The sequence below is a fragment of the Cupressus sempervirens genome, chromosome 10, assembly GCF_028749045.1.
Source record: "Cupressus sempervirens isolate cs-2001-9-10 chromosome 10, ASM2874904v1, whole genome shotgun sequence".
In the NCBI taxonomy this organism is placed as follows: domain Eukaryota; kingdom Viridiplantae; phylum Streptophyta; class Pinopsida; order Cupressales; family Cupressaceae; genus Cupressus; species Cupressus sempervirens.
Genome location: NC_143127.1, coordinates 714,950,420 through 714,975,070, shown reverse-complemented (window position 1 = coordinate 714,975,070; position 24,651 = coordinate 714,950,420). Strand labels below are relative to the sequence as shown.

The 24,651-nt window shown below is 33.1% G+C and overlaps 1 protein-coding gene across 1 annotated transcript in view; it reads right to left on the bottom strand.

The window, feature by feature from the left end:
- Positions 1–4,546: 4,546 nt before the first annotated feature.
- Positions 4,547–24,651, bottom strand: part of LOC149535818 (SMAD/FHA domain-containing protein) — a 62,893-nt gene continuing 42,788 nt past the window's right edge. Inside the window, exon 5 of the mRNA XM_089805514.1 lies at positions 4,547–4,976. Within this exon, the coding sequence (XP_089661640.1) occupies positions 4,867–4,976 (110 nt within the window). The 3' untranslated portion in view covers positions 4,547–4,866. The remainder of the gene's footprint in view (positions 4,977–24,651) is intronic.

The following is a 24,651-nucleotide window of genomic DNA, read 5'->3' as shown; positions in this document are numbered from 1 at the left end:
TTGACATCTTTTTTAGTTTTAAAATACGTGGTAGTGAAATTTTTTGATTTCGATATACTATATTTAATTCAAACATTATAAACTCTACATGAGAATATTCTTGACTCTAAGCTCTATAAAATGATGTTTATATGTTATTAAAATTTTTTATAAAAAATAGTAAGAGTTATTGAAATGCCACTGTTTTGAAATAATTTTGTTTCTTTAGTAATTGGACACAAACTAGTATAAAAAATGCATTTAATAGACATTTTCAATTGGAAAAGTGTGAGACCATATATAACTTAGCTAGAATAAATTTATCTAGATCATATGTTTTAAAAAAATTGAATTTTAGATAGAAATACTCAAATTCAGTCATTCTGATAAGTTACTCTGAAAGGTGACACAACTTTGTACTTTTACCCTGATCGAATTTGGTTCCTTGACACGCAACCCATAAATAATATTGGTTCTCAAGAACCCAAGTTCTCATAAATGCTCAATAGCATAAAGCTCATAAAACATAAATTTCAATTTAAATTATAAAGTTCATCATGACATCCCGTCAAATAATCATAAAAGAAAACTCAAAAAATGTCTCTAGTTCACATCTTAACTTGGCCAACTAAACAACTCACAAAGAAAAACCATCATGAAAATAAACATCACAAGACTATAAATAGAATATTAGAAAACACATAGTTTTTAGCCACATGATTTAATTCCATCAATTTTTTTAATTTAATTTGGGTCATAAGGATGTGTTTAGAAATAAGGTAAGAATATACATGTTAATATAAATTGGTATGCTAATATACTTATTTAAATCAATAAGTATTTAAATATCCAATCTCTCTACATATAAAATATCATGCAATATTTTCATGTTATTAATTTAAATAATCTTAAATCATAAATGAAATGATTTAATTAATAACATAAATGCACATTATTAGATTAAATATTAATGTCAATTTTATTTCTAAAATATTAATTTGACTTCTATTTTAGTCTAATAATAAAATTTAATTTTTCTTTAATTCATAATGCTAATAGAGATAAAATTATTAATTTAATTTAATTATTTATAATTTCTCTCATAAAGTCAAATAGTTATTAACTAAATGATTACAAAGTGAACTCTACCACAACTTTTCTTAAAATATAATAAAATTATAAATATTTATTTATGAACTTTTCTCTTGCATTAATAAATATTAAATTATTTATATGCAACTAAGAGTTTAACTAAATTTAAATAATCACTAATACTAACATTCACTTTATAACTAAATGAATAATATTTATTTCATTTTAAAAATTAATAAATTATTATTAATATTATTTTAAATAAATAAATTTGAAAATTAAACTATACAAATTTAAAATACACACACAATTAGTATTTTTGCATATCTTTGATCTCTCAAATCATGCAACTATACTATACTTAGTTTTCTATTTTTAGTATATTTGTTTTCACATAGATGTAACCCTACTGTACTTAGCTTTCTATTTTTAGCATAACTTTTTTCACATGCATGTAACCATACTATACTTAGCGTCTATTTTTAGCATAATTGTTTTCACATGCATGCATAAGTTCGATTAAAACATGCTTTCCTCTCAATTAATCTTTTTTTTTCCCTAATAAATTTTACGATTACATTATTTTAGATATAAGAATAATATTTATCTATATTTAGAAAATTCATGATAATCTCATAGTTCCAATGACAAATTTAAAGTTGAAACCCTAACTGTTCAATTTATTATTTTCTTCCAATTTTCAATAATCAAATTTTTGGCATATTAGAAAGGGGATTTATAAGAATACAATCACAATAATTTTTTACAATTTTTCTATAATTTTCCTTAGTCAAGTTTTCTTGATTAATAAGTTTTCCTTTTTCAAAATCTACAACATAATTCTTTATTCAACAATCAATACAATAAATTAATAAGCAATATGCAAACACTTAGGAAGACATGAAGTAAACAGATCTTTCAATAAAATTCTACAATGGGTTTTCAAACCCTAACTCAAAACCACAGCTAAAATATGAGGCAATTTGTGAATACATGCAAATTCAAACCCTTTAAAATTTTCAACAATTCTTTTAATCTAATTCTAAATTTTCGCTCCCAAAACCTTAAAACCACAGCTAAAATTTGAGACAATCTGTAAATGCATGCAAATCCCTAGACCCTATGAAACTCTCAACAATTCTTTTGATCCAATTTCAAATTTTGCTCCCCAAAACCTCAAAACCACAGTTAAAATATGAGACAATCTGTGAATGTATGCAAATTCCTAAAACCTTCTGCAACTCTCAACAATTCTTTTGATCCAATTCCAAATTTTGCTCCCCAAAACATGTGTAGAAATGAGTTTGAATCTCTTAATAAAAAGTTTAACTCTACTTAGGGTTTTTGATTTTTGAACATACAAAAGTCTCTTTAAAATAAACTTTTATTATTTAATCCTTTCATGCACACTTAAAGAACTTTTTAATTAAAATATTCTTTTATATTTTACTTTCTTTCAATTTATTAATTAATGCAAGCACTAATTAAAGCATAGTTTATTATTTGAATTAATAATAATAATTAAAGCTCATTATTTAAATGCAACTCTAATTTAATTATTATTAAATAAATAATTATAATAAAGCAATATTAAATTTTTAATATTTTAATATTTTAATTCTTTTTTGTCTAACTTCTTAAATTAGACTTTTAAATTAAATATTTTAAGTTGAAGTACATATTTAATTAATTTATAATTAATTAAATATCATCATATCCTTATTTCTCTTTAACCAATTTTTTAAATTTAGACTTTTAAGTTTAAGCACATTTAATAAATTAAATATTTTCATGTTTCAATATTTTTTTTAATCAAATAATATTTAATTATATGATTAACTAAATTATATAATTAAATCATTTACCAAATAAATCACATAGTGAAATCCACATAAAAGCAACATTACCAAAACAGACCAAAACTCAAAATCAAACAACACAAACAAAAATAAACTCACAGGTTAAAAGGGGTGGAAAGTCAAATACATGTCCTCCTTCTCAGGACAAGTAGTTAGGCTATGGCTGGAATTGAACCTGAACATTATCTCCCCATTCTTACCATGGAGTTATTGTGATAGGGCATGCTCATCCTAGCAATTTGGAGAAGTCAATGCCCTGTACCTATATTCTACATAAAAGACGAGCATGTACATGCATATAAATATATCTAAACTAAATAAGCAATGACAAGAAATGGTACATCGTATAGATCCCAACTAGTAAGTGATTGCCTCCCTCCCTTAACCACATCAAACACATCAGACAAAAAGATAAAATAAACATGCACACCATACATATGCAAGTATGGGGTAAGTACCATAATAATTATAAGTCAAACATCAAATGCATAGATACAATAATACAACGTTATGAATATAAGTAATCATCATTAAAACATCATCTGACATTGCTATGAAAGAAATCACATTTATTAACTACAAGTCATTAATGCATCATTAATGCACCAGTAACCATAATCATTAAACAACACATGAAGTATAGTCAACTAAATAATCATCGTTGATATATCTCTAGTGCAAGTTATGAAATTATTTCATAATTATAAATCCAATACCCTTGAAACTAACACATGCATGAAATAGGCATAAAAAGAGTTATGTAAATATAATGGAAAAACAAACTATAGGTGGGCACTACATGCTAGGCTTCTCTAATCATGTGATTGTTTGCATAAATAAATTGAAATGATAAGAGAGAATTTTGTGTAAGGACTAGTGAGGTGTTCCCTCTATATATGTGTGATACATTTTCATCATCTTCAATATATCTACTCTAAAAACCATATAGAAATAATTTAGGTATCTTATACTCGTTTCCATCAATTGATACGACATATACTTGCATTAATATACTATTTCAATCATTATCAACATTGAAGGTGTCCACCATTTTCTCAAATGAACCTTATTCTAGTGGCCCTTTATGTTTCCTTAAATAAAAGATAAATAAACCCATATAACTAAATGAGAAAACATTAAAATTTACAATTTCCAAAAAAGTCATATTGGTACAAATCTATTAAACATGATAACATATTTTTCACTATTTTTCTTCCAAATGTATTGTTGTAATATGCACTTCACTCATTTTTGGGTGAGTTAAGGGTCCTTTTCTTGGGAAGCTTCATGTTGAAAGGTGTATCCCAATTCAAATGTATCATATTTATTTAAGATTATATTAACCTTAGTAACCTCCAAATAATTCCAAAGATTAAAAATTAAGTATTAACCTTATATTCTCTCAATGAAACCTTGATTTCTGATTAAATACCAAAAAACATGAACATTTGCTCAAAATTGTTAATAAGTATTGCATTTCAAACCAAAAAAACCTATTATATCATGTATGGTGGATTACATTATCATGTATTTATGTAATAAACAAAAACTAAAAATTCATATTACATCTCTTTCTATCTTGTAAAATTATGTGTAAATAACAAAAAACATCAACATTTTCTCAAATTTGTTAATAAGTATTGTATTTCAAACCACCAAAACCTATTATATCATGTATGATTGAGTTTGAATTTTGAACTCTTCATTACATTGTCATGTATTAATGTAATAAATAAAATGTAAAAATTAATTTTACAACTCTTTCTATTTTGTAACATTATAGTAATATCCTATACATATTTTGCAAACTATGAAACAATAATTCATAGATCTCAATAGACGTTAAAACCTGTATAAAATGTTTTAATCGTAAAAGGGATTACAATGATACCACCATGGATTCCTAGCTATTGAAAGTGTCACTTCTACAATTGTCTTATGTATTAGAGGTACCTTCCTCAACAATGGAATCACCAACACTCTCCTCTTGTATGGAATCAAGAGTTTCCTTTTTCAAGAATTGAAATTGAGCTAAATGGGTATCACCTAAACATCAAATTTACACAAAGTCAACCTCAACACTTTAGAGCAAATAAATTATGCACATTTCATCGAAAAGCTTGTATGATTACACATATTTTGAACTTTAGTATATATTTAACTATTTATTTAAATTGTAATATATATTTCATTAATTACATAAAATTTGATAATGAGTACTAAATAGACATTAGAATATTTTGATTATTTTGTAAAACTCAACTACAAAGCCATTCATTTCTAATGAAGTTAATGTATGTTACATAATAATTGAAAGTACCTTTGTTAACCTTCCTATAGAGCCTCCACTTTTGTTTAAAATATGATTGATAGATAAAGGTAGACAAGGTAATAGAAAATTTCGAAGCTAGAGAAATTTTGGATGATTGAAACATGAAAGTATGAAATTATGAAAGCATTAAGGCCAATAGCATTGTTCTTGGCAATGAGTGGAATAGTAGACTATGTTAATAGACAGGGTATAGAATAAAAAACTAGCCATGCATGCAAGTGAGCAATAAACAAATCACATTTATCTAGCGTGTAGTTTTGTTAATACTGACAATGCATATGAGTGAGAAATAAAACACCAAATTTAGTTAGCTTTTAATTTTGTTAATATGGACAATGTATGCAAGTGGCCCGTGAACATTCACATTCGTTCATATTGTCATAATTTTGGTGGCATGTCAATTTTAAGCCTGCACAATATAATAGATGTAAGTACAATTTGTGTTATAAGGTTATAGGATTAGAACACTTTTTTAAATGATAATTTGAGTACATTGAATTATTAGAAGTCAAGTATTACACTAAGATTATTTATAAATTGTTGGAATATGATTCCCACTTGTCATTAAAATCAAACTACTTTCATATGTTAACCTTCTTTTTATTTGAAAAATGAGTGAAAATACTAGTATAAATAAAAAATTTTTATCAAAAAGTGATCCATATAATCCATAAATGTAAACCACTCTAAATATATAAACAATTTCAAAGCTAAAGTTAATCTCAACATTTTTAAAAGCTTATTCATATAATTAATTTCAATGTGGTATTAAAGGCCTAAGGCCTATAAACCTTCATGAAAAACTTGAGCATTAGAATCTTTTATATTATATATAGTGGCAGACCAACCACTACGCAGAGGCAATGATGGCCCTTCAAGTTACTAAGTTAGCTCGAGACATGGGCATCACTAAAATTTGGTTGGAGGGAGACTCAAATAACATTATCAATTGTTTGAAGGGGATATCTCAACCCTCATGGAGAATTGATAATATTATCAAAGAGACCTTAGCTATCCTAAGAACCATGGACAAACATCACATTTGACATGCGTATCAAGAGTCTAATATGGTTGTTTAGTGGCTGATGTTGTAGTCAAGATCGACCAAAAAATGTTTTGGAAGGGTGATGTGGCTCTCCTACTGAAGGTGATGTCAAGCACTAATTACGAATTCATAAATAGTAAGGAGGACTTTATTAATAATTATGATGATGGTACCTAGATGGGATGGTTTTATGATTACGAGGTGCTTGTAGGATTGTAAGGAAGGGCATATTTATGATCTCACACTTTGGCTGCACGTTTTGTGGGTGTTTTTGATGACCCTGGTTTTTATTATTACTCACCATCACTTGGTTTCATGCATTAAAACTTTCTTTTTTGTGCGAGATCCTTGGTGAGTGAGTTGCAAAGAAGAGAAAACGATAGGAAGCGCATGAGAAGGGAGCCTCCTAATTGTGATAAATGGAGAAGGCAAACCAAGGTGTGGGAGATTTCATAGAAGGGTGGCTTGATTCCATTCATGGATAGATTACATGGGGGGAAACTTGAAGTTACAAATCTGTCCTTGAGAAGCTATTTTGAAGGCTCCCTAAATGTGGGCGGTCGAAGTGTCACTATCACTTAGGACCTCATTTCCAAGGTGACAGGCATTCCCATGTGAGGAAAAAATTCTATAGGGATAGGAAATTCTCGGACTCTGCCATTGAGGAATTCGTGAAGGAGCCGGGAGAAAGTGAATCCCTAATTAAGGGAGGTAAAACTTATTACCATCCCAAGTGTATTAAAAACTCTGGAGATATGTCCTACATGCTATTGTGTATTATGTTACCTTGGATGGTAATTCCACTCATATTTGTTCCCACCACTTTGTTCTTCTAAACTAGTTCAGGCATGGAATTAAAATTTATATTCCCTTCTACTTGTATACTTCTTTGAATTTCATTATTAATGGTATGAGGAAAAAGTGCGTACAAACCCGCCCTTGCATGATGGCCTTATGTCACTCATTTATGAGTATATCAAGGTTCATTCTATTGGGAAATTTATTGAGAAGGGTATTTCAAAGGAAAATGATGAGGAATCTAAATCAACGCTAGATTTTTTTGAAACTGAAGATAGTGAGGGAATGCATTTGGAGGACATGGAGGTCACCAATACTAAGGGTAAGGGGAAGGATTCTTCTTCCAAAGCCCCAGTGTGATATGTTAAGAAAGATTTGAAGGGTTCCTTGACCGAAAGACGAGCTAGGGTGGTTATTTCCTCTAATGAAGAGTATAACGAGGAGGACGAGGATATGGAAACTGATAATGAGGAGGGAACCAACAAGAAGAAAGAAAGTAAATTTGCCAAGAAAGAACAAAAGAAGATTATGGGCAATGAAGGCAAAAAGAGGGCTTCTGACTCTCCCCTTAAGCTCATTCAAGACCAATATAGGATGATTCCCCAATGGGAGAGGATAATCTGGATACCAACAATGAACTCTTAGATGCCCTTGGTTGATATGCATGTTCAGTCCCTTGTGAAAGGCACTCTACCTAGGGTGAGAAAGACTGTGTGGAAAATTCTTGATATAAACACAGTGCGGTTGGGTATTGCTAAGGAGATAATTGACTTGATGGTTTCTGGTGAGGAGATGAGTGAGATTGATCTCAAGGAGAAAATTAATTCTTCCACATTGATTCTCAGTGACTCCAACAAAGAGCCTAAGATGGATGTTTTGAACAATGCAAGGAGCAACCTTTTGGAACATTTATGTTCCATCAAATGACTTTAACATGAAATTAATGACAAAAATGAAAGGATGGCTTCCTTAGAAGGTAAAATTGGCAACCATAAATACTTAGAGAATGTTGATAAGGACGATCTGGAGATGGGGTCTTTAATAGATATGGCAGCATTTTATAGGATGGAAGCCAAGGTGTTGGAGCTGGACAAAAAGGTTGCTAAGATTGAGAATAATCTGAGAAGTATAATTAATCAGAGTTTTCATATTCTTAAGATTTCTAATGAGCACCTAAAAATTCTTATTAGCAAGCTTTAGAGCTCGACATGGGACAAGGCCATTATCAAAGTTTATAATGATCAAGGGGGTCACGTGGACAGTTGTGATGGGCTTGGAAAAAGAATCAAGGAAAGCACTAGAAAGATGGCCACTTTTGCATCTACATAGGTAAAGAAAATCAAGAAGGCGACTAAGAAGATGGATGAATTGGAGTTGTAGGTTGTAGAGCTGCTCAAGAATATGAGATAGTTGCCCTTTGTGTTCCTAGTTTCCTTTGTGTCTATTTGCTAGTTTCGAGTCTTTTGGTTTAGTATATTTGTTGTTGTCCTTCCGTGGCTAGCCTTTTGTTCATTGGTTGGCCTTGTTCTTTTTTGTTATGCTTTTCTATATGGGTTGTAATTGAGTAAATCTTTGGATCTTTTGTAATGGGTTTTAGGGGCCCTTCAAGATCTGTTTTACTTAATAATAAAAAATATTATATATTTATTTTATTTTATTTATATTCTTTCATTCTTGAACCTCTTTTTAATTAACAAAGGTTTTGTTTAGCGATTATTATCTCACAACTAAACATTTCATTAGTTTTATGTTAGAGATAATTCATAAAATATTATTTTCATGTAAAGGAGCACTTTATCATAGCTCTTGAGGGAGATGGGTCATTGAAAGGTTTTAATCAGAAACAATATTTTACTTGCTCCCCCCAAATTTTGTAAGTATTGGAAGGATCTTCCTATTAGTATCCAAGGTGTTTTAAAATTAGTGGAAAGTTGGGGAGATGGTTAACGAAAAGGTGATTAACTATTAGTTCATTTGAGACAAGAATGAGAAATTATATGGTCAATTGTCCATCTAGTGCAACATTGAACACAAAGGGAAGCCCCTTACCTAGCTTCAAGGATGCATGACCAAAAAAATATTACTAAAAGACATTCAATGCTTTGATGATATCACTAGTAATGGCCAACTTGTTGATTGGGCGTTTCTAAGTCATAAATTTCACCTCAATCAAATGGTATACCATTCAAACCTATTGCCACTTGTATAAGGGGGTTGGTCAACATAAGGATTTCGAATGGATTGACAGTATCTCTTTGCATGATATCAAAGCTAAAGTTGTTTATAAATCTATCTCTAATGATACTAATGTATATGAAAATCTTAACAAATGTTTGAATACCAACTTGTATACCAAGCAATGGGAGAAATCCTTCTCTACAACAAATAGGTTCCTTAACATTTTCACATGCTATATTGTGTCTGGCTTTATGCCAACCACTCCGGCTTCCGCTCCCGCTCTGACTTCTATTGCAGCTTCTGCTCTCATGTCTGCATTTACCCTGGTTTTTGCTCTTGCTTTGACCGATCCCTTTGGAGGTGATGCTACAGGTTGCTTTCACCGGGCTTCCCCTGCCCTTTCTCAAGCGGTCTTTGAGGGAGGGTTTTGTCCTTTGCCCAAGGCAGGGGGTGGCCCCTTTGCTACTTTTCGGGCTAGGGCTTCTCCAAATCCTGGTGGGGATATTTGTTCCCCAAGAGCTGTGGGTGGTTCAACCATTTCCTATGCTAATGTGGCCGCCTATGAGGCTAGTCTTTGTGGTCAGGTTGTGCATCTGAGGCCCCGTGCTCTTATGTCTGTTGTTGTAAGTAACCCCATTGTGATCAATCTAGAGTTTGATCTTGTCAATGAGATTTCTACTTATGTGAAGGACTTCTTCTCTATTGTTGTCATTTTCCATTTTAGGGGTTTCTAGCCCTCTCTGTCAGATCTGCATGCTTGGATTTCCAAATTTTGGGAGCCTATAGTTTCAGATATTGTCCAGATTTTCCCTGTGGCAAGGGGCTTTTTCATTGTGAAATTTTCTTCTAAGGATGATCGAAATGCCATCCTTCAATGTGATTTCTCTTGGGAGCAGAGGTTCCCCTTGATGGCCAAACCATGGTATGTGGATTTTGATCCGTCGATTGAATCATTTAACAAGATTCCTCTGTGGGTAAGGATGCCTTATCTTCCCCTTCACTTATGGTTGGATTTAGTCTTGGAGGCTGTGGGGGAGGCCCTAGGGGATTTTTGTTGGTTGATACCGCATCTTCCAATGTGTTTCGGATGACGTATACTCACATTCTTGTGGAGATAGACGTCTCTAAGGGGCTCCCAGAAATGATTAAATTGGTCTCTCCCAATGGCTCTTGGATTTAGCTTATTGATTATGAGGGCATTCATTTCAGACGTTGGAAATGCCATAAGACTGACCACCTTGTAGCATGATGCTCCTCTCGAAAGGTTAGATCGAAAAAGTCATCTTCTTGGTGGAAGGGGGTTTGGATGATTACTACATTGTTCAGAAAGCTCCCTCTGATGGGGGTGGTTTGGCCGATTCTTCTCAGGATTCTTTGGAGGCAGATTCTGTTGCTGCTCCTCATTCTCCAACGGAGGTGGCCAATATTGTTGTCCCTCCTTTGAATGCTGCTACTTCTAATTCAATTGTTGCTCCTCATGTGGCTTTGGCTTTGGGGGGAGTTGTTGCCCCTCTTTTGTGTGGTGGTGCTTCTTCCCTAGTTGAGAGGGCTATGAGGGATGTTTGTAGTTTGGATGACTTTGCTTGGTAGAAGGTTGCAGGGATGGTGGAGGATGGATGGACAAGAGTAAAAGGAAAAAAGGTCAGGCCCTCTTTTCCATCATTTGATATGTCTTTACATTCTCAAAAGACGAGATCCAAATGTAAATCTTGAGGCTCGGATTTCTTTTTCAGCTGCTTGCCTGGTCTTTTTTGAGGTTGTCCCATATTGTTTTGGTTATCCTGGTCTCTTTGGCTTGTTGTCTTGTAATTTGACTTGGTTTTGGATTAAATGTCTTCTTTTGTAACCATGGGGTTTCAAGATCTCATTTAAAACTTGTTTAGGTGGTAGTAGAGCACTGTGTTATCTGTAAGGCCACCCTGGTCACCTTGTTTTGTCGGGCAACCTATTTCATCTAAGGTTGGTTGTTTTTATGTTTGAGCTTCATTGAAAATTATATGCTCTGTAAAGGGTTTCAGGCACCCTTCAAACCTATTTTCCTTATTCAAAAACAAGCAATGGGAGAAATATCTTAAATTGTTATGTGCTAATGTATTAGAGCCTAAGAAAACTTGTTTCAGATGGCTCCTAACTTCTCAATGTTTTCTTTATAATCTCAAAAATTATAATATTAATATTTTCTCTACTTATAGGAAACTAGAATTCATAAAGCACACATATTTTTTGAATATTTTTATGCAAAATAATTTGATCTATATTTTGTGTAAGAATGACTAATTGGAATACTAAAAATTATAGCCATTGGTTGGAAATCCTCACTAGTTATGTGAGTAAATTGATAAATTGCTAATTTGTTATTGTTGTCTCTTTCCATAGAGACTCTTTGGTTTATTTAAAAGGCAAGGAACATTGTTGCTTACTAGAGCAAGGGCACTTGTTGAGTTTAATAAGCGACTCACACATTTTCTTGTTGCCATGTAGGTTACAATCACCATGAGAATATATAATGCAAAGTTAATAATGCTACTCGGAGCTAGTATTATAAAAATGAACATGAGATTGTATATGGACGTACATATTCCTATGAAGAGTATAAAAACCTCACTTTCCAAAAAGAGCTTACGTAGTTCCACAATATTGTTGAAATTAGATTGTTGAAGTGAAGAAGATTGATGAAACCTATCATGGAACAATCATTATTTTGTCACTAATGTCAAACCTACTACTTGTTGATGAAACAATTGCTTACTTTGGTCTGAATGCTATCATTTGTTTGATTGATGAAGAGGATTTGCAAAGAAAGGATAACAAGAGTGTTGAAAATAATTATGCAAGTGTATGTTGTCTTTGATGTTACACAAAATGTCAAGCCTTACTGAGCAAGTAAGTGATTGCCAAGCTCACTCGAGCATTGAAGACAGTTTCTTGTGTATGTTGAGTGTTCTAGTTATAACCAAGTTCTAAGTCAGTTCTTATCGAGTTCACTCAGTTACCAAAGGAAAGTTGGCATGGATCTTGAGTTGACCGAGTTCACTCGAATACCAAAGGAAAATCAATTCAAAATCAATATTGATCGAGTTGGATTAGTTAACGAAGAGTTTCTCTAGGTTGACTGAGTACTCAATTCTATGTTGGTTGACTGATAGCATATTGAGTTTGATTGATTTATTGGTTAATGCTAGTTGATTTAAGCGATGAAAATTGTTTGTTTAAAAGTATATTCAAGCCGACTTGACAAGTTTATTCATATTAGTATAAGGTCAAGTTGAGGATTGAATTGTGAAGCATGGGATTGAAGAAGGAAAATTAAGGAAGCAAATTGGAAGGATATCAGAGTATCTAAGTGGACTGAGCTGCAAAGAACATTCTAATCAAGGAGGATCAAGTATTCAAGCCAAAATAGAGATCTAAAATCAGCAAAGACACTTGCATCAGCAATCAGGTCAAGTCATTGTTACTCTCTAATAATTGTAGCAGTGAATCAAATCTCCTAACAGAGCTAGCCTAACAGTTATTTGCCAAATCCTCTAACAAGGTGGCATTTCTAGATGGAAGTGTCTAAAGACCTCTAACAAGGCCACTCCTAACAGGGTGAATTAAATCCTTTAACAAGGTCACACCAAACAGTGTACTTTGTAACCTTTAACTGGGTTAGCTCTTAACAGGGCTCACTTCATAAAGAGTGAAAAACAGTAACTAGTTGCAATTTGTGGTTTTTCCAAATTGGGTTTCCACATTAAATTTTGGTGTCTCATGTGTTCATGTTATTTGCTTTATGTTTCTACAACTAGGTTAAGTAAGGTTAATCACATTTAATATCTTAAGATCTGCATGTTCAGTGTTAACCGAGTTACAAGTAGTTATTGGTTTTATATTGTGTTGACATCTTAAAAAGACTTTTGGATTTGTTTTTGGAGTAACTAATTCACCCTTCACTTCTCAGTTACTCCTTCCCATTTCCAACAATTGGTATCAAAGCATTTGGTGCTTACAGATAGGGTTTCAAGGACCTAAGCTAAAGATCAAGATGTCTTACCGAAGGGAGATTCTTACACTAAACAGAGATAACTTCCAAGCATGACAAGAACTTATGAAGCTACATTTGGCAACCATTCGAGACACATGCTTGAAATATGTGGATAACAAATATGTGGCACCTATTGGACCTTTGTCTATGGATAAAATTGTGGAAAAGAAGAATCATAACATAATGATGATTGGCATTGCCTCTACTCTCAATTATGTTGAATTTGATGAAGTCAAAGATTGTCCTACTGCTCATGAAATGTGGAACAAGCTGAAAGATATCTATGGAGGAGATGACAATGTGAGGAAAGCTAAGGCAGAAAGTCTAAGAAATCAATTTGATCAAATGAAGATGAGAGAAGATGAAAACATTACATAATACAGTAAAAAAATCAAAGCAAGTGCAAGTGCAATCAGAGCCTCGAGAGGGAAAATAGATGATGTGATAGTAGTTTGCAAGGTACTCAGAACTCTTCTTCATGTTTATGGAATTAGAGTGTCAGCTATTCAAGAGATGAGATGTGATCTTAAAAATTATATAACTTTGGATGCACTAGTGGGAAGGTTGACAACCTTTGAGTTAGATAATTTTGATAATTATGTTCCTAGCTCTAGTAGCATTAAGTCTGCATTTCAAACTAAACTATATCACTCAAGAAGAAAGGTGAAAATCCAAAAGCAAAAAGTCTGATAGTGAAGATGAAGATAATTTTGATGATGACCTTGAAGTAATTGAAGCCCTATTTGCAAGAAGATTCCCTTAAGGCAAAGGAAAGTACAAAGGTAAAATACCTCTAATCTATTTTTCTTGTGAAAAATTTGGTCATATTGTTGTAAGGTGTCCAAACAAAGAATGCAAAGAAGAAAAGAAGCATGACAAGTTCAAAGGCAAGAAAAATTTCAAAAGATACAAAGACTACAAGGATAAAGGTAAGAAATTTTGTTACATGGCTAAAGACTCAGATAGTAGTGATGAAGATGAAATTGTTTACATTGATGTAAAAGGTTAATCAGATGATTAAAGTGATAAGATGGCCCTCATTTCTCTTATTAGCAAAAATGACACATGGATTATTGATAGTGGTTGTTCTCACCACATGACTAGTGATATATTTAAATTTGAGCACTTGGAACACTATGATGGTGGGAGAGTCAGATTTGGAAATGATGAACCTTGTTATGTGAAAGCAAAAGGTTGCATTACATTGACTAATGAACTCAAGTGTGACAATGCTTACTGGGTTCTACTTAGTGTGGCACAGTTGAACATTGGATTCAAGGTAGAATTCATAAATGGCAAGGCCAAGCTGTTGGATGGGAAACGAAATCTAGTTGGGACTGGCAATCAAACCAAAGGTAATCTATTCTACCTAGATCTAACTGAAAGTTCATGTTTCCTAGCTCTAGTAGAGGAAAGTTGGTTATGGCATAAAAGGTTATGTCATGTAAATTTTGATAACTTGGTCAACATAAGCAAAAATAAAAGAGTGAGAGGCATTCCTAGTCTAAAGAAACCTGATATGGGCATGTACAAAAATTATCAAATTGGAAAGATGAGAAAGACAAGTTTCAAAAGCAAGACTTATCATTCTGAAGAAGTTCTGGAGCTAGTTCATATAGACCTTTATGGACCTATTGGAATAGAAAGCTACTATGGAGATAAGTACTTCATTTTATCTGTTGATTATTCTAGGATGATGACAATGATGTACCTAAAAGACAAATCTGAATCCTTGCAAAAATTCAAGTGGTATCTGGCTAAGGTGGAGAAAGAAACAGGAAAGAAACTATAGTGTCTAAGGTCAAAATAGAGGAGGAGAATTCATCTCAAATGAATTCAATGAATTCGGCAATGAAAGAGGAAAGATAGGTATATGCACCTTGTACACCTCAACAGAATGGCATAGAAAAAAGAAGGAATAGATCTATTATGGATTGTGCAAAGACACTGATGATAGAGAAAAATGTTGCAATCAAATACTGGAAGGAAGCAATCAACACAACAATTCATACCTTGAACCGACTTCAGCTAAAGGACTCAGATCAAACACATTATGAATAATGGTATGGTTATAAACCTAATGTCTATTATTTCAAAGCATTTGGAAGCAAATGTTATATCTTGAAAGAATCCAGGAAATGAAAATTTGATGTGAAAAGTGATGAAGGAATATTCTTGGGATACTCCAACAAGAGCAAGGCATATAAATGTTTGAATTTTTCTAGTCACAAAGTCATAGAAAGTGCACATGTGAAAACTGACGAGTTTGCTGAAAATAGTGAAGACCAAAGCAAAAAAGAACCAAAAAACTACAAAAACTTTGTTTACTATGAACCTGATACTTTACTTGATGTTCAAGCAAATGCAGTTGGAAATCAACAGTCTTCACCACCTGAGTCCCCTAAATCTTCAATTCAACCCAAGTTGCAGCCAATGCAACTCAACTCACAATCTAAAGGAACCGAGTTGCAGTTAGAAGAACCTAAGTTTTAGCAAACCGAGTCACACTCTGAAGGACCCGAGTCACAGATAGTGGGACCTGAGCATGATTCAAAAGATCATTTTGAGCATGGTGAACCAAGTGAATTTAGAAAGAAGGTACCTGTACTTGCTAGATACATCAGAAGGCATAATGCACCCAAGCAAATCATTGGAGACCAGTCAAAAGGCACAATGACAAGGAATAAATTAAAAGGTACATGTTTTCTTACTAAGTTTGAACCTAGAACTGTTAAAGATGCATTAGAAAATGAAAGTTGGATTGAGGCAATGAATGAAGAGATTGATAAGATTGAAAGGAACAAAACTTGGACTCTTGTTCCTAGACCCAAGAACAAAAATGTAATTGCCACAAAATTGGTATTCAGAAACAAGTTGAATGAGAATGGAGAAGTTTCAAGAAACAAAGCAAGGTTAGTTTGCAAAGGCTATGCTAAAGAATAAGGTATTGATTATGGAGAGACTTTTTCTCCTGTTGCAAGACTAGAAGGTGTTGGAACACTACTTTCTTATGTTGCACATAAAGAATTTAAAGTATATCAGATGGATGTGAAGTCGACATTCTTGAATGGAATCCTAGAAGAAGAAGTCTACATTGAGCAGGGATATGGTTTGCAGACTACACAGAGATTTATATGGTCTCAAACAAGACCCTAGAGCTTGGTGTGAAAGATTGCACAGTCATCTATTAAAGATTGGTTTTCAAAGAACAAATAATGACAACAGTCTATACATCAAGGAAGGACCAAATAAGAAGATAGTGCTGACAGAAATCTTTGTAGATGATACATTATTCGTTGGACATGATGATTTATGCAAATCTTTTTCTAAGGAGACAAGAAAAGAATTTGAAATGTCAATGTTTGGAGAGATTAAATTCTTTGTTGGCTTGCAAATTCAATAGAAGAATGGTATCTACATTACTCAATCAAAGTACATCAAGGAGATATTGAAGAAATTTGGAATGGAAGACTCCAAACCAGTTGGAACACCGATGTCTACTAGACATAAGTTTTCTAAAAATGATGATTCCAAAGAGGTAGATCAGACTACATACAGATCAATGATTGGAAAACTTCAGTATGTGGTACACACGAGACTTGATATTGCATTAGTAGTTAGTATGGTGGCAATATTCTCTGCTAATCCAAAGGAAAACCATATGATGGAAATAAAAAGAATTATGAGGTATCTAAAAGGTACTGAAGATTATGGTTTGTGGTATAAGAAAGGAGGCAACTTTGAATCGAAAGCCTTTACTAATGTTGATTGGGTAGGAAGCATCGATGATAAGAAAAACACTAGTGGTGGAGCATTCTTTCTTGGAAAGAGGCTAGTGTCTTGGACAAGCAAGAAACAAAATTGCATCTCTCAGTCTACAACAGAAGCAAAATATGTTGTAGCAACAGTTAATTGTTCCAACATCATTTGGTTCGAGTAACTGATGGCAGATATGAAGGAAGAAATCAAGGATCCAATAGTTATCTTCTGTGATAACACCAATGCAATTAACATTTCTAAGAATCATGTGATGCATACCAAGACTAAGTATATTGCAATAAAATATCATTTTCTGAGAGAATTAGTGCAAGAAAATGAGGTGAGATTGGAATATGTGAATACAAAGGAACAAATTGCAGACATATTCACCAAGCCATTATCTAAAGACGCATTTTTGTATCTAAGAGGTAAGCTAGGGGTCATTCCCCTATCTGAAGCTCACTAATCAGATTTTAATGATGCATCAGCCAAGCACTTTGAACATTAGACAAGTTGATGTAGTATTGTCAGAGCATATTGCATATGAATCAGTACATCAAGTACATGAAAAACACAATGATTGTTGTCTTTGGCATTAGATGTCAAAGAGGGAGAGTTTGTTGTCCTATCAAAAAAAAATTATATCAGTAAAGATGGAGAGTTTGTTGTCAGAGGGAGAGACTGCAGTCTGAGGAAGAGATTGATGTTAGAGGGAGTTCTTATGGATGAGAATCAAAATGAAACTAAGGATATTATCCTTACTTCCTTTTTGCTCTAAAATTTCATTATACTATGAAATGTTGTGTTGCCATCAATGCCAACGAGGGAGATTGTTGAAAACAATTATGCAATTGTATGTTGTCTTTGATGTTACACAAAATGTCAAGTCTCATTGAGCAAGTCAGTGATTGCCGAGCTCATTCAAGGATTGAAGACAGTTTCCTCTGTATGTTGAGCGTTTCAGTTATAACCAAGTTCTGAGTTAGTTCTTACTAATTTCACTTGGTTACCAAAGGAAAGTCAGTTCAGAATCAGTATTGACCGAGTTGGGTCAATTAACGAAGAGTTTCTCTAAGTTGGCCAAGTACTCAATTCTATGTTAGCTGACTGATAGCATATTGAGTTTGATTGATTTATTGGTTAATGCTAGTCGACTTAAGGGTTGAAAATTGTTTGTTTAAAAGTATATTCAAGCCGACTTGACAAGTTTATTCATATAAGGTCAAGTTGAGGATTGAATTGTGAAGCATGGGATTGGAGAAGATAAATTAAGGAAGCAAATTGGAAGGATATCAGAGTATCAAGTTGACCGAGTTGCAAAGAACATTCTAATCAAGGAGGATCAAGAATTCAAGCCAAAACAAAGATCTGAAATCAGTAAAAACAGTTGCATCAACAATCAGGTCAAGTCCTTGTTACTCTCTAATAATTGTAGTAGTGAATCAAATCTCCTAACAGAGTTAGCCTAACAGCTATTTGCCAAATCCTCTAACAAGGTGGCATTTCTAGATTGAAGTGTCTAAAGACCTCTAACAAGGCCACTCCTAACAAGGTGAATTAAATCCTTTAACAAGGTCACACCTAACAATGTATTTTGTAACTTTTAAAGGGGTTGGCTCTTAACAGGGCTTACTTCAGAAGAGTGAAAAACAATAACTAGTTGCAATTGTTGGTTTTCCCAAATTGAGTTTCCACATTAAATCTTGGTGTCTCATGTGTTCATATTATTTTCTTTATGTTTTTGTGACTAAGTTAAGTAAGGTTAATCACATTTAATATCTTAAGATCTGCATGTCCAATGCTGACCTAGTTACAACAGAATATTCAGTGTTAACCGAGTTGCAACAAGTTATTGATTTTATATTGTTTTGACATCTTAAAAGGACTTTTGGATTTGTTTTTGGGGTAACTGATTCACCCCTCCTCTCTCAATTACTCCTTTCCATTTCCAACAAAGAGAACCTAGAGAAAGGTTGAGTTTTTTGGTGTATAAAAGGAGCACTAAGACCAAGCAAGACATTAATGATATAGTGTATTGTTTATCTACTTAAGGCTATAATGAAAGGATACTTGAGCAAACTCTAGAAGAAGGCTAAGTAAATAAAAGAGTATGTCAAGCCTGACCAAGCAAATAATACAAATCAAGCAAAGTTAGTGCAGGCTGAGCAAAAAACAGTTGAAGCCAAGTGAAGAAAGTTAGTATGAGCGGAGCAAGAGAAATCTAGTTGGTGTCGAGTGAAGACAGTTGATATGTGTCGAGCACCAGTAAAGACCTAATGGATGTCGAGCAACCTAGTGTTGGCCGAGCATCAGAACACTATTCTTGCCGAGCAAACAGAGTGTTATTGTCAAGTGCCAATAAAATTAGTTAGATCAAAGATTTAACAAATCTAAGCGGACAAAGTTGATTTCTTGAATTGTGTGAAGCGTGAGGAAGATTACCATGATGAGCTGGTGACACAGAATTCAAGATAAATCATTTTGAGGCGAATTCAAAGAGGATTGTAGAGGAAGTTTCTAAAAGGAAATAAAATGGAAAAGTGGGTAGATTCATTGAATCTTACCTAACCCTAGAATGGACGATTGTGGTTAAGCAGCAAACGACTTAAATTTTCTATTTATAGAGATAGCAAGCCAGAAGCAAAAGTTGTCATGTGTGAGAACCTAAGGAAGACAAAAAGACTAGGGTGTTGTTTTATATGGTGGTCGAATAGAATAGTCTACAATTAGCATACAAAGAAAAAAGGCTTAAGAGGATGAATGCTTGAAGGGTGAACAAGCTATCCGAGACGAAGAGGATGAATGCGAAGCAGAATAGAAGACTAAATATGAGATTTGGAATCTGCAAGTGAGTTGTTATTGTTATTAGATGAAGTCCTAATGTTACTCTCTAACAATTGTATCAGTCTGGATAAATCCTTTGGATTAAGGTTGACCTAACAGTCATTAGTAAATCCTTTAAGAGGGTGACATTCAAATGGAATGTTCTAAAGTCCCCTAACAAAGCTCACTCCTAATAGGGTGATTGAAATCCTTTAACTAGGTCACATTTAACACTGTGCATTGTCACCTTTAACAGGGTTGGCTCCTCATAGAACTCACTTCAGAAGAGTGAAAATTGGTAGCATGTTACTAGTGGTTTTTCCCAAATTGGGTTTCCATGTAAAATCCTTGTGTCAAAATGTGTGACTGATTTTGTGGTTTTGCATGTTTACATTTCTAAAAAGTTATTTTGACGTAGGACAACAATATGCATATGTTTAATGTATTGAATTGTCAATGCATGCATAAGGATAAGTTGCAATACTGAAAAGTTTTATTTGTACATTTGGACCTTAGATAACTGATTCACCCCCCTCTCAGTTATTCTAAAGTATTCCGACAAATATATACAATGAAAAAGAAACTAAACCTAAAGCAAAGAAAGTAGAACATGAGACAAGAATCCATTTCATCAATGGAGGCAACTCCAACATTGAAGTGGTGAGATCAAATGAAGACCTCTTATCAGTGTCACTCCTAATAGGACACTTGAAGTGAGAGAAATGTAGTGAAAGTTGTAAGCTAAAATCATTATGTTTTATGTATCCTTTTGTATCCATGAAAATATAGCATAATTTGTATATGATCAATTTTTCATACAAGGCAAATACATAGGATAAAGTTTTTACACATACTTCCAATAGTTTGGTCTCTCAATTCAAGAACAGTTACCTAAGGATGTAATTATTGTAAATCGACATACTATAATTTTTTTTTTTTAAAATTACTATTTTAAATACAAAAAATAAAAAATAAAATCTTTAGAAACACCATTAGAAATGCAAATAGAAGGCAACCTTATAATTGTTTATTGTTGGATAAGTTATTGTAAATAGTGATAGTTAATATCATCAAAATGTTCATGTCATAACTTGTTTCATCTAAATGAGAGAATAGAACATAAGGAATAGCATGCCAAAGAAAGAAGAAGATATAGCATGTATAATTGATCTACTATCCCTACTATAACTAGAAACCAGTCACAATGATCACTGAATTGGGGCAAAGTTGACCTACATGTCATTACCATTGTGAATGGATAAGACACAAAACATCTTAAACTATTATATCACCCACATCAATAGATCCCTTCTTAAACACTCAAATGAAGTGTTGTCACCCATCACATAGTCAATGTAATATAAGGCTCCAAAGATGTGAAATCGTCCTAAGATAAATCCATGTAGTTGCAAACACTCAAATGAAGAATCCTAGTAGATGGTGAAGACACAATTACTCGAAGGGTTTTTCCCTAAGTTTTGCCATTGTTGATAATTTTTGCCAAAGAAGACCCCTTGTGAGAACAACTCTATTTGTTAGACTCAAGAACAATGATGTTATTATTTTTTCTAAGTATGGATCAAATAATCAATAGGTTTCTTTTAGCACTTTCGTTTATCATGTCCAAAGCATTTGCAATAAACACATTGGACTTTTGTCTTTCTTATGGTTGTCACCTTTAGAAGATAGAGCCTTTGAAGCTACTTGGAAGCAACTTGTTGTCAATCATTTATCTCCTTCTTACCCTTATTGCACACATAATCCTTGTTTACTTTCTTTATGCTTTGGATGGCTACAAGAACATGTGACTTAGAGGATTTTAGAGCATCCATCTTCCTCTAGATGGATGCTCATAAATCCTCTAAGTCACATGCTCTTATTCTCAACCAAAGTACGTAAAAAGAAAAAAAGAATGTGCAATAAGGATGAGGAGAAAAATGCTTGGCAACAAGTAGCTTCAAAGACCCCACATAAAGGTGACAAGCATAAGAAAGATAAAATTCCATTGTGTTCATTGCAAATGGCTTGGTCATGATGATGGCATTTCTTTAACTATGATCTCAAGTATTTTAACTTTGAGAAGAAGTCTTAAATGCTATCAACATTGCTAAGATGCAAACCAATGAATTCATTTTCTACGTGTCGATCTCTCTTGGCAACTTGAACTCCAAGAAAAATTGCCAACTTAGTCCAAATTTAATTTAGGACCCAATATGAAAGAGAAGAGCAAGAGATAGGATAAACACAAACACCCATGGACCTCATCATATTTGTTAAACCATTCGAATTTCTCTATATTAATGATAGGTTTTACCTTTGTGCCCATATAATTGTTCTAAACGATCCCTTACTTATGAACATGATTAACATTTTTAGATTTCCATTCATAATACTTATATGGTAAAAGCAAACAAAATGATAACCGATTCGTAGTGCCAAAAATGCAATGATACAAACAAATCAAGAGCATGCATGACTACTCCCTACTTTACTAGTGAAAATGACCCTCTCAACAATTAAAATGTTGGGTGTTTCATTATGATTGCATGTTACTTAGAAATTCTCGTACATACGTGAATTTGAGAATATGAGCATGTGTATGACTACAAGGAGAAGATTACAAGAATATTCTTTTAGGGTTAGGTTAACTTTGTTAATCGACTTTGTAAACCACGTCAAAAGGTTTGATAAATAAGTGGATGTGTGATGTGAAAATATTAGATTGTAATTTTCTCTCTGTTTTTTACTATAATAAGTGAACGACTTCTTCCAGTGGATGTTGGCCATGTTGGATGAACCACATTAAATCGTTGTGTTATTTATTTTTTGTCTTTTTTATTTCTACATTATCTTAATATCATTTATTGCACATATGTACTCAATCCCTAAGAAGTCATATCACAGTGGTGCATTTCTTAGCGATTCGGTGGAAAATCTCAAATTTGACTATGACGAAGGAAGGGAGGTTTAAGGTTGATAAGTTCAACAACCAAAACTATATCAAAAGGATCTTTACTTTTCAATCAGTGGATAGGCAAAAAAGATGATGGTTATGTCAAATGAACAATGGGAAGTTCTTGATAGAAAGACACTAGGAGCAATATGGTTGTCCCTAGCATTGTCAATGGCTTTCAATATAGCAAAAGGAACAACGTAGGATCTAATGAAGACATTCGAAAAGTCATATGAGAAACCACCAATCTCAAATAACGTATTTCTTATGAAGTATTTATTTAATATGATGATGTCAAAGGTTACGTCTATTAGTGATCATTTGAATGAGCTTAATGTGATCACTAGTCAACTAATTTAAATACAAGTAAATTTTGATGATGAGAATAGAGCCCTCTTAATTTTATGTCATTGCTTGAAAGTTGGAATGGCTTGGTCAAGGTTATAACTTTGTATTTGTTTTAAACACTTTATAATTTGATGACGGTGTTGGTGTTATCCTTAGCGAGGAAATGCAATGGAAAAGCACATGTGAGACATTAGGTAATGTTTTGATTGTTGAGAACAAGGGACGACTTATGGAAATATAAAAGAGTTCAAGTAATCGGGGGAAACCAAGAAAGGGCATATCCAAATTTATGATAAATGTGGAGTGTTGGTATTATGGAAAGAAATGACATTTGAAGAAAGATGGTTGGTCTCAAAAAGGAAAACAAGGGTATGGGCAACAAGAAAATAATAAGGAAGAAAATGTATCAAATGGTTTGTTACAATATGCTTTGATTTTTTCTTTGGATAATATTACTGTTTTTTGGATGTTAGATTTAGGGGCTTCTTTTCATGCCACATCCCATAGAAAATATTTTCTAGACTAAGTTCTAGGTGATTTTGGATTGGTTTATTTAGGCGATGATAAACCATGCAAAATCATACAAATAAAATTACCAAATGAAAATCAATGATTGTTGAAAGAGGTAAGGCATGAACCTAACTTAAGAAGAAAATTAATATCAACAAGACAACTAGGAAGTGAAGGTTGCACAACCATATTTACAATAAATTCATGGAAGGTTATTGAAGGATCAAAGATAATAGCAAAAGGGGGATAGATAGGCACGTTGTATTTATGATTGGTAATATTGATTATTCTATTTCTCTAGATTCCACAAGAGTAGATACAACTCTATGGCACAATCAACTTGGCCACATGAGTGAGAATGGGACGAAGCTTCTATATTCAAAGAATTTATTGCTAGGTTTGAAACAAATTAATTTGAATTTTTATGAGAACTATGTTTATGGAAAACAAAAAAGGGTTAGATTTCTTAGGGTAGAGAAGAAAAAAAAAAAGTAAAACATTAGAACTTGTACATCCTACTATATGAGGACCGACGTACCATCTCTTGGTTGGTCTTATTATTGTGTTACTTTTATTGATGATGCAACCAACAAAACTTGGGTTTATTTCATGCCCAAAAACTCTAAAGTATTTTAAGTCTTCAAGAAAAGGAAAGCTTTGGTAGAGAATGAGACATGGAACAAGTTGAAGTGTCTCAAATGAAATAATGGAGGTGAGTACTACAACAAAGAGTAGATTGATTAGAAGGCTATCAAGTAGTGCAAAGGAAAAGCAAAGACTCATCTATCATAGTCAAGTGATCAATATATTATTCAAAGGATCTTCATCAACAAACAAAGTAGCATAATAGAGATCAACCTGCTGATTCATCCTAATAGATGTATCAGTCTCAATCCTGTAACCAGGTGGACTTAACAGCCTTATGCTAAGTCTCTTAACAGATCAAAT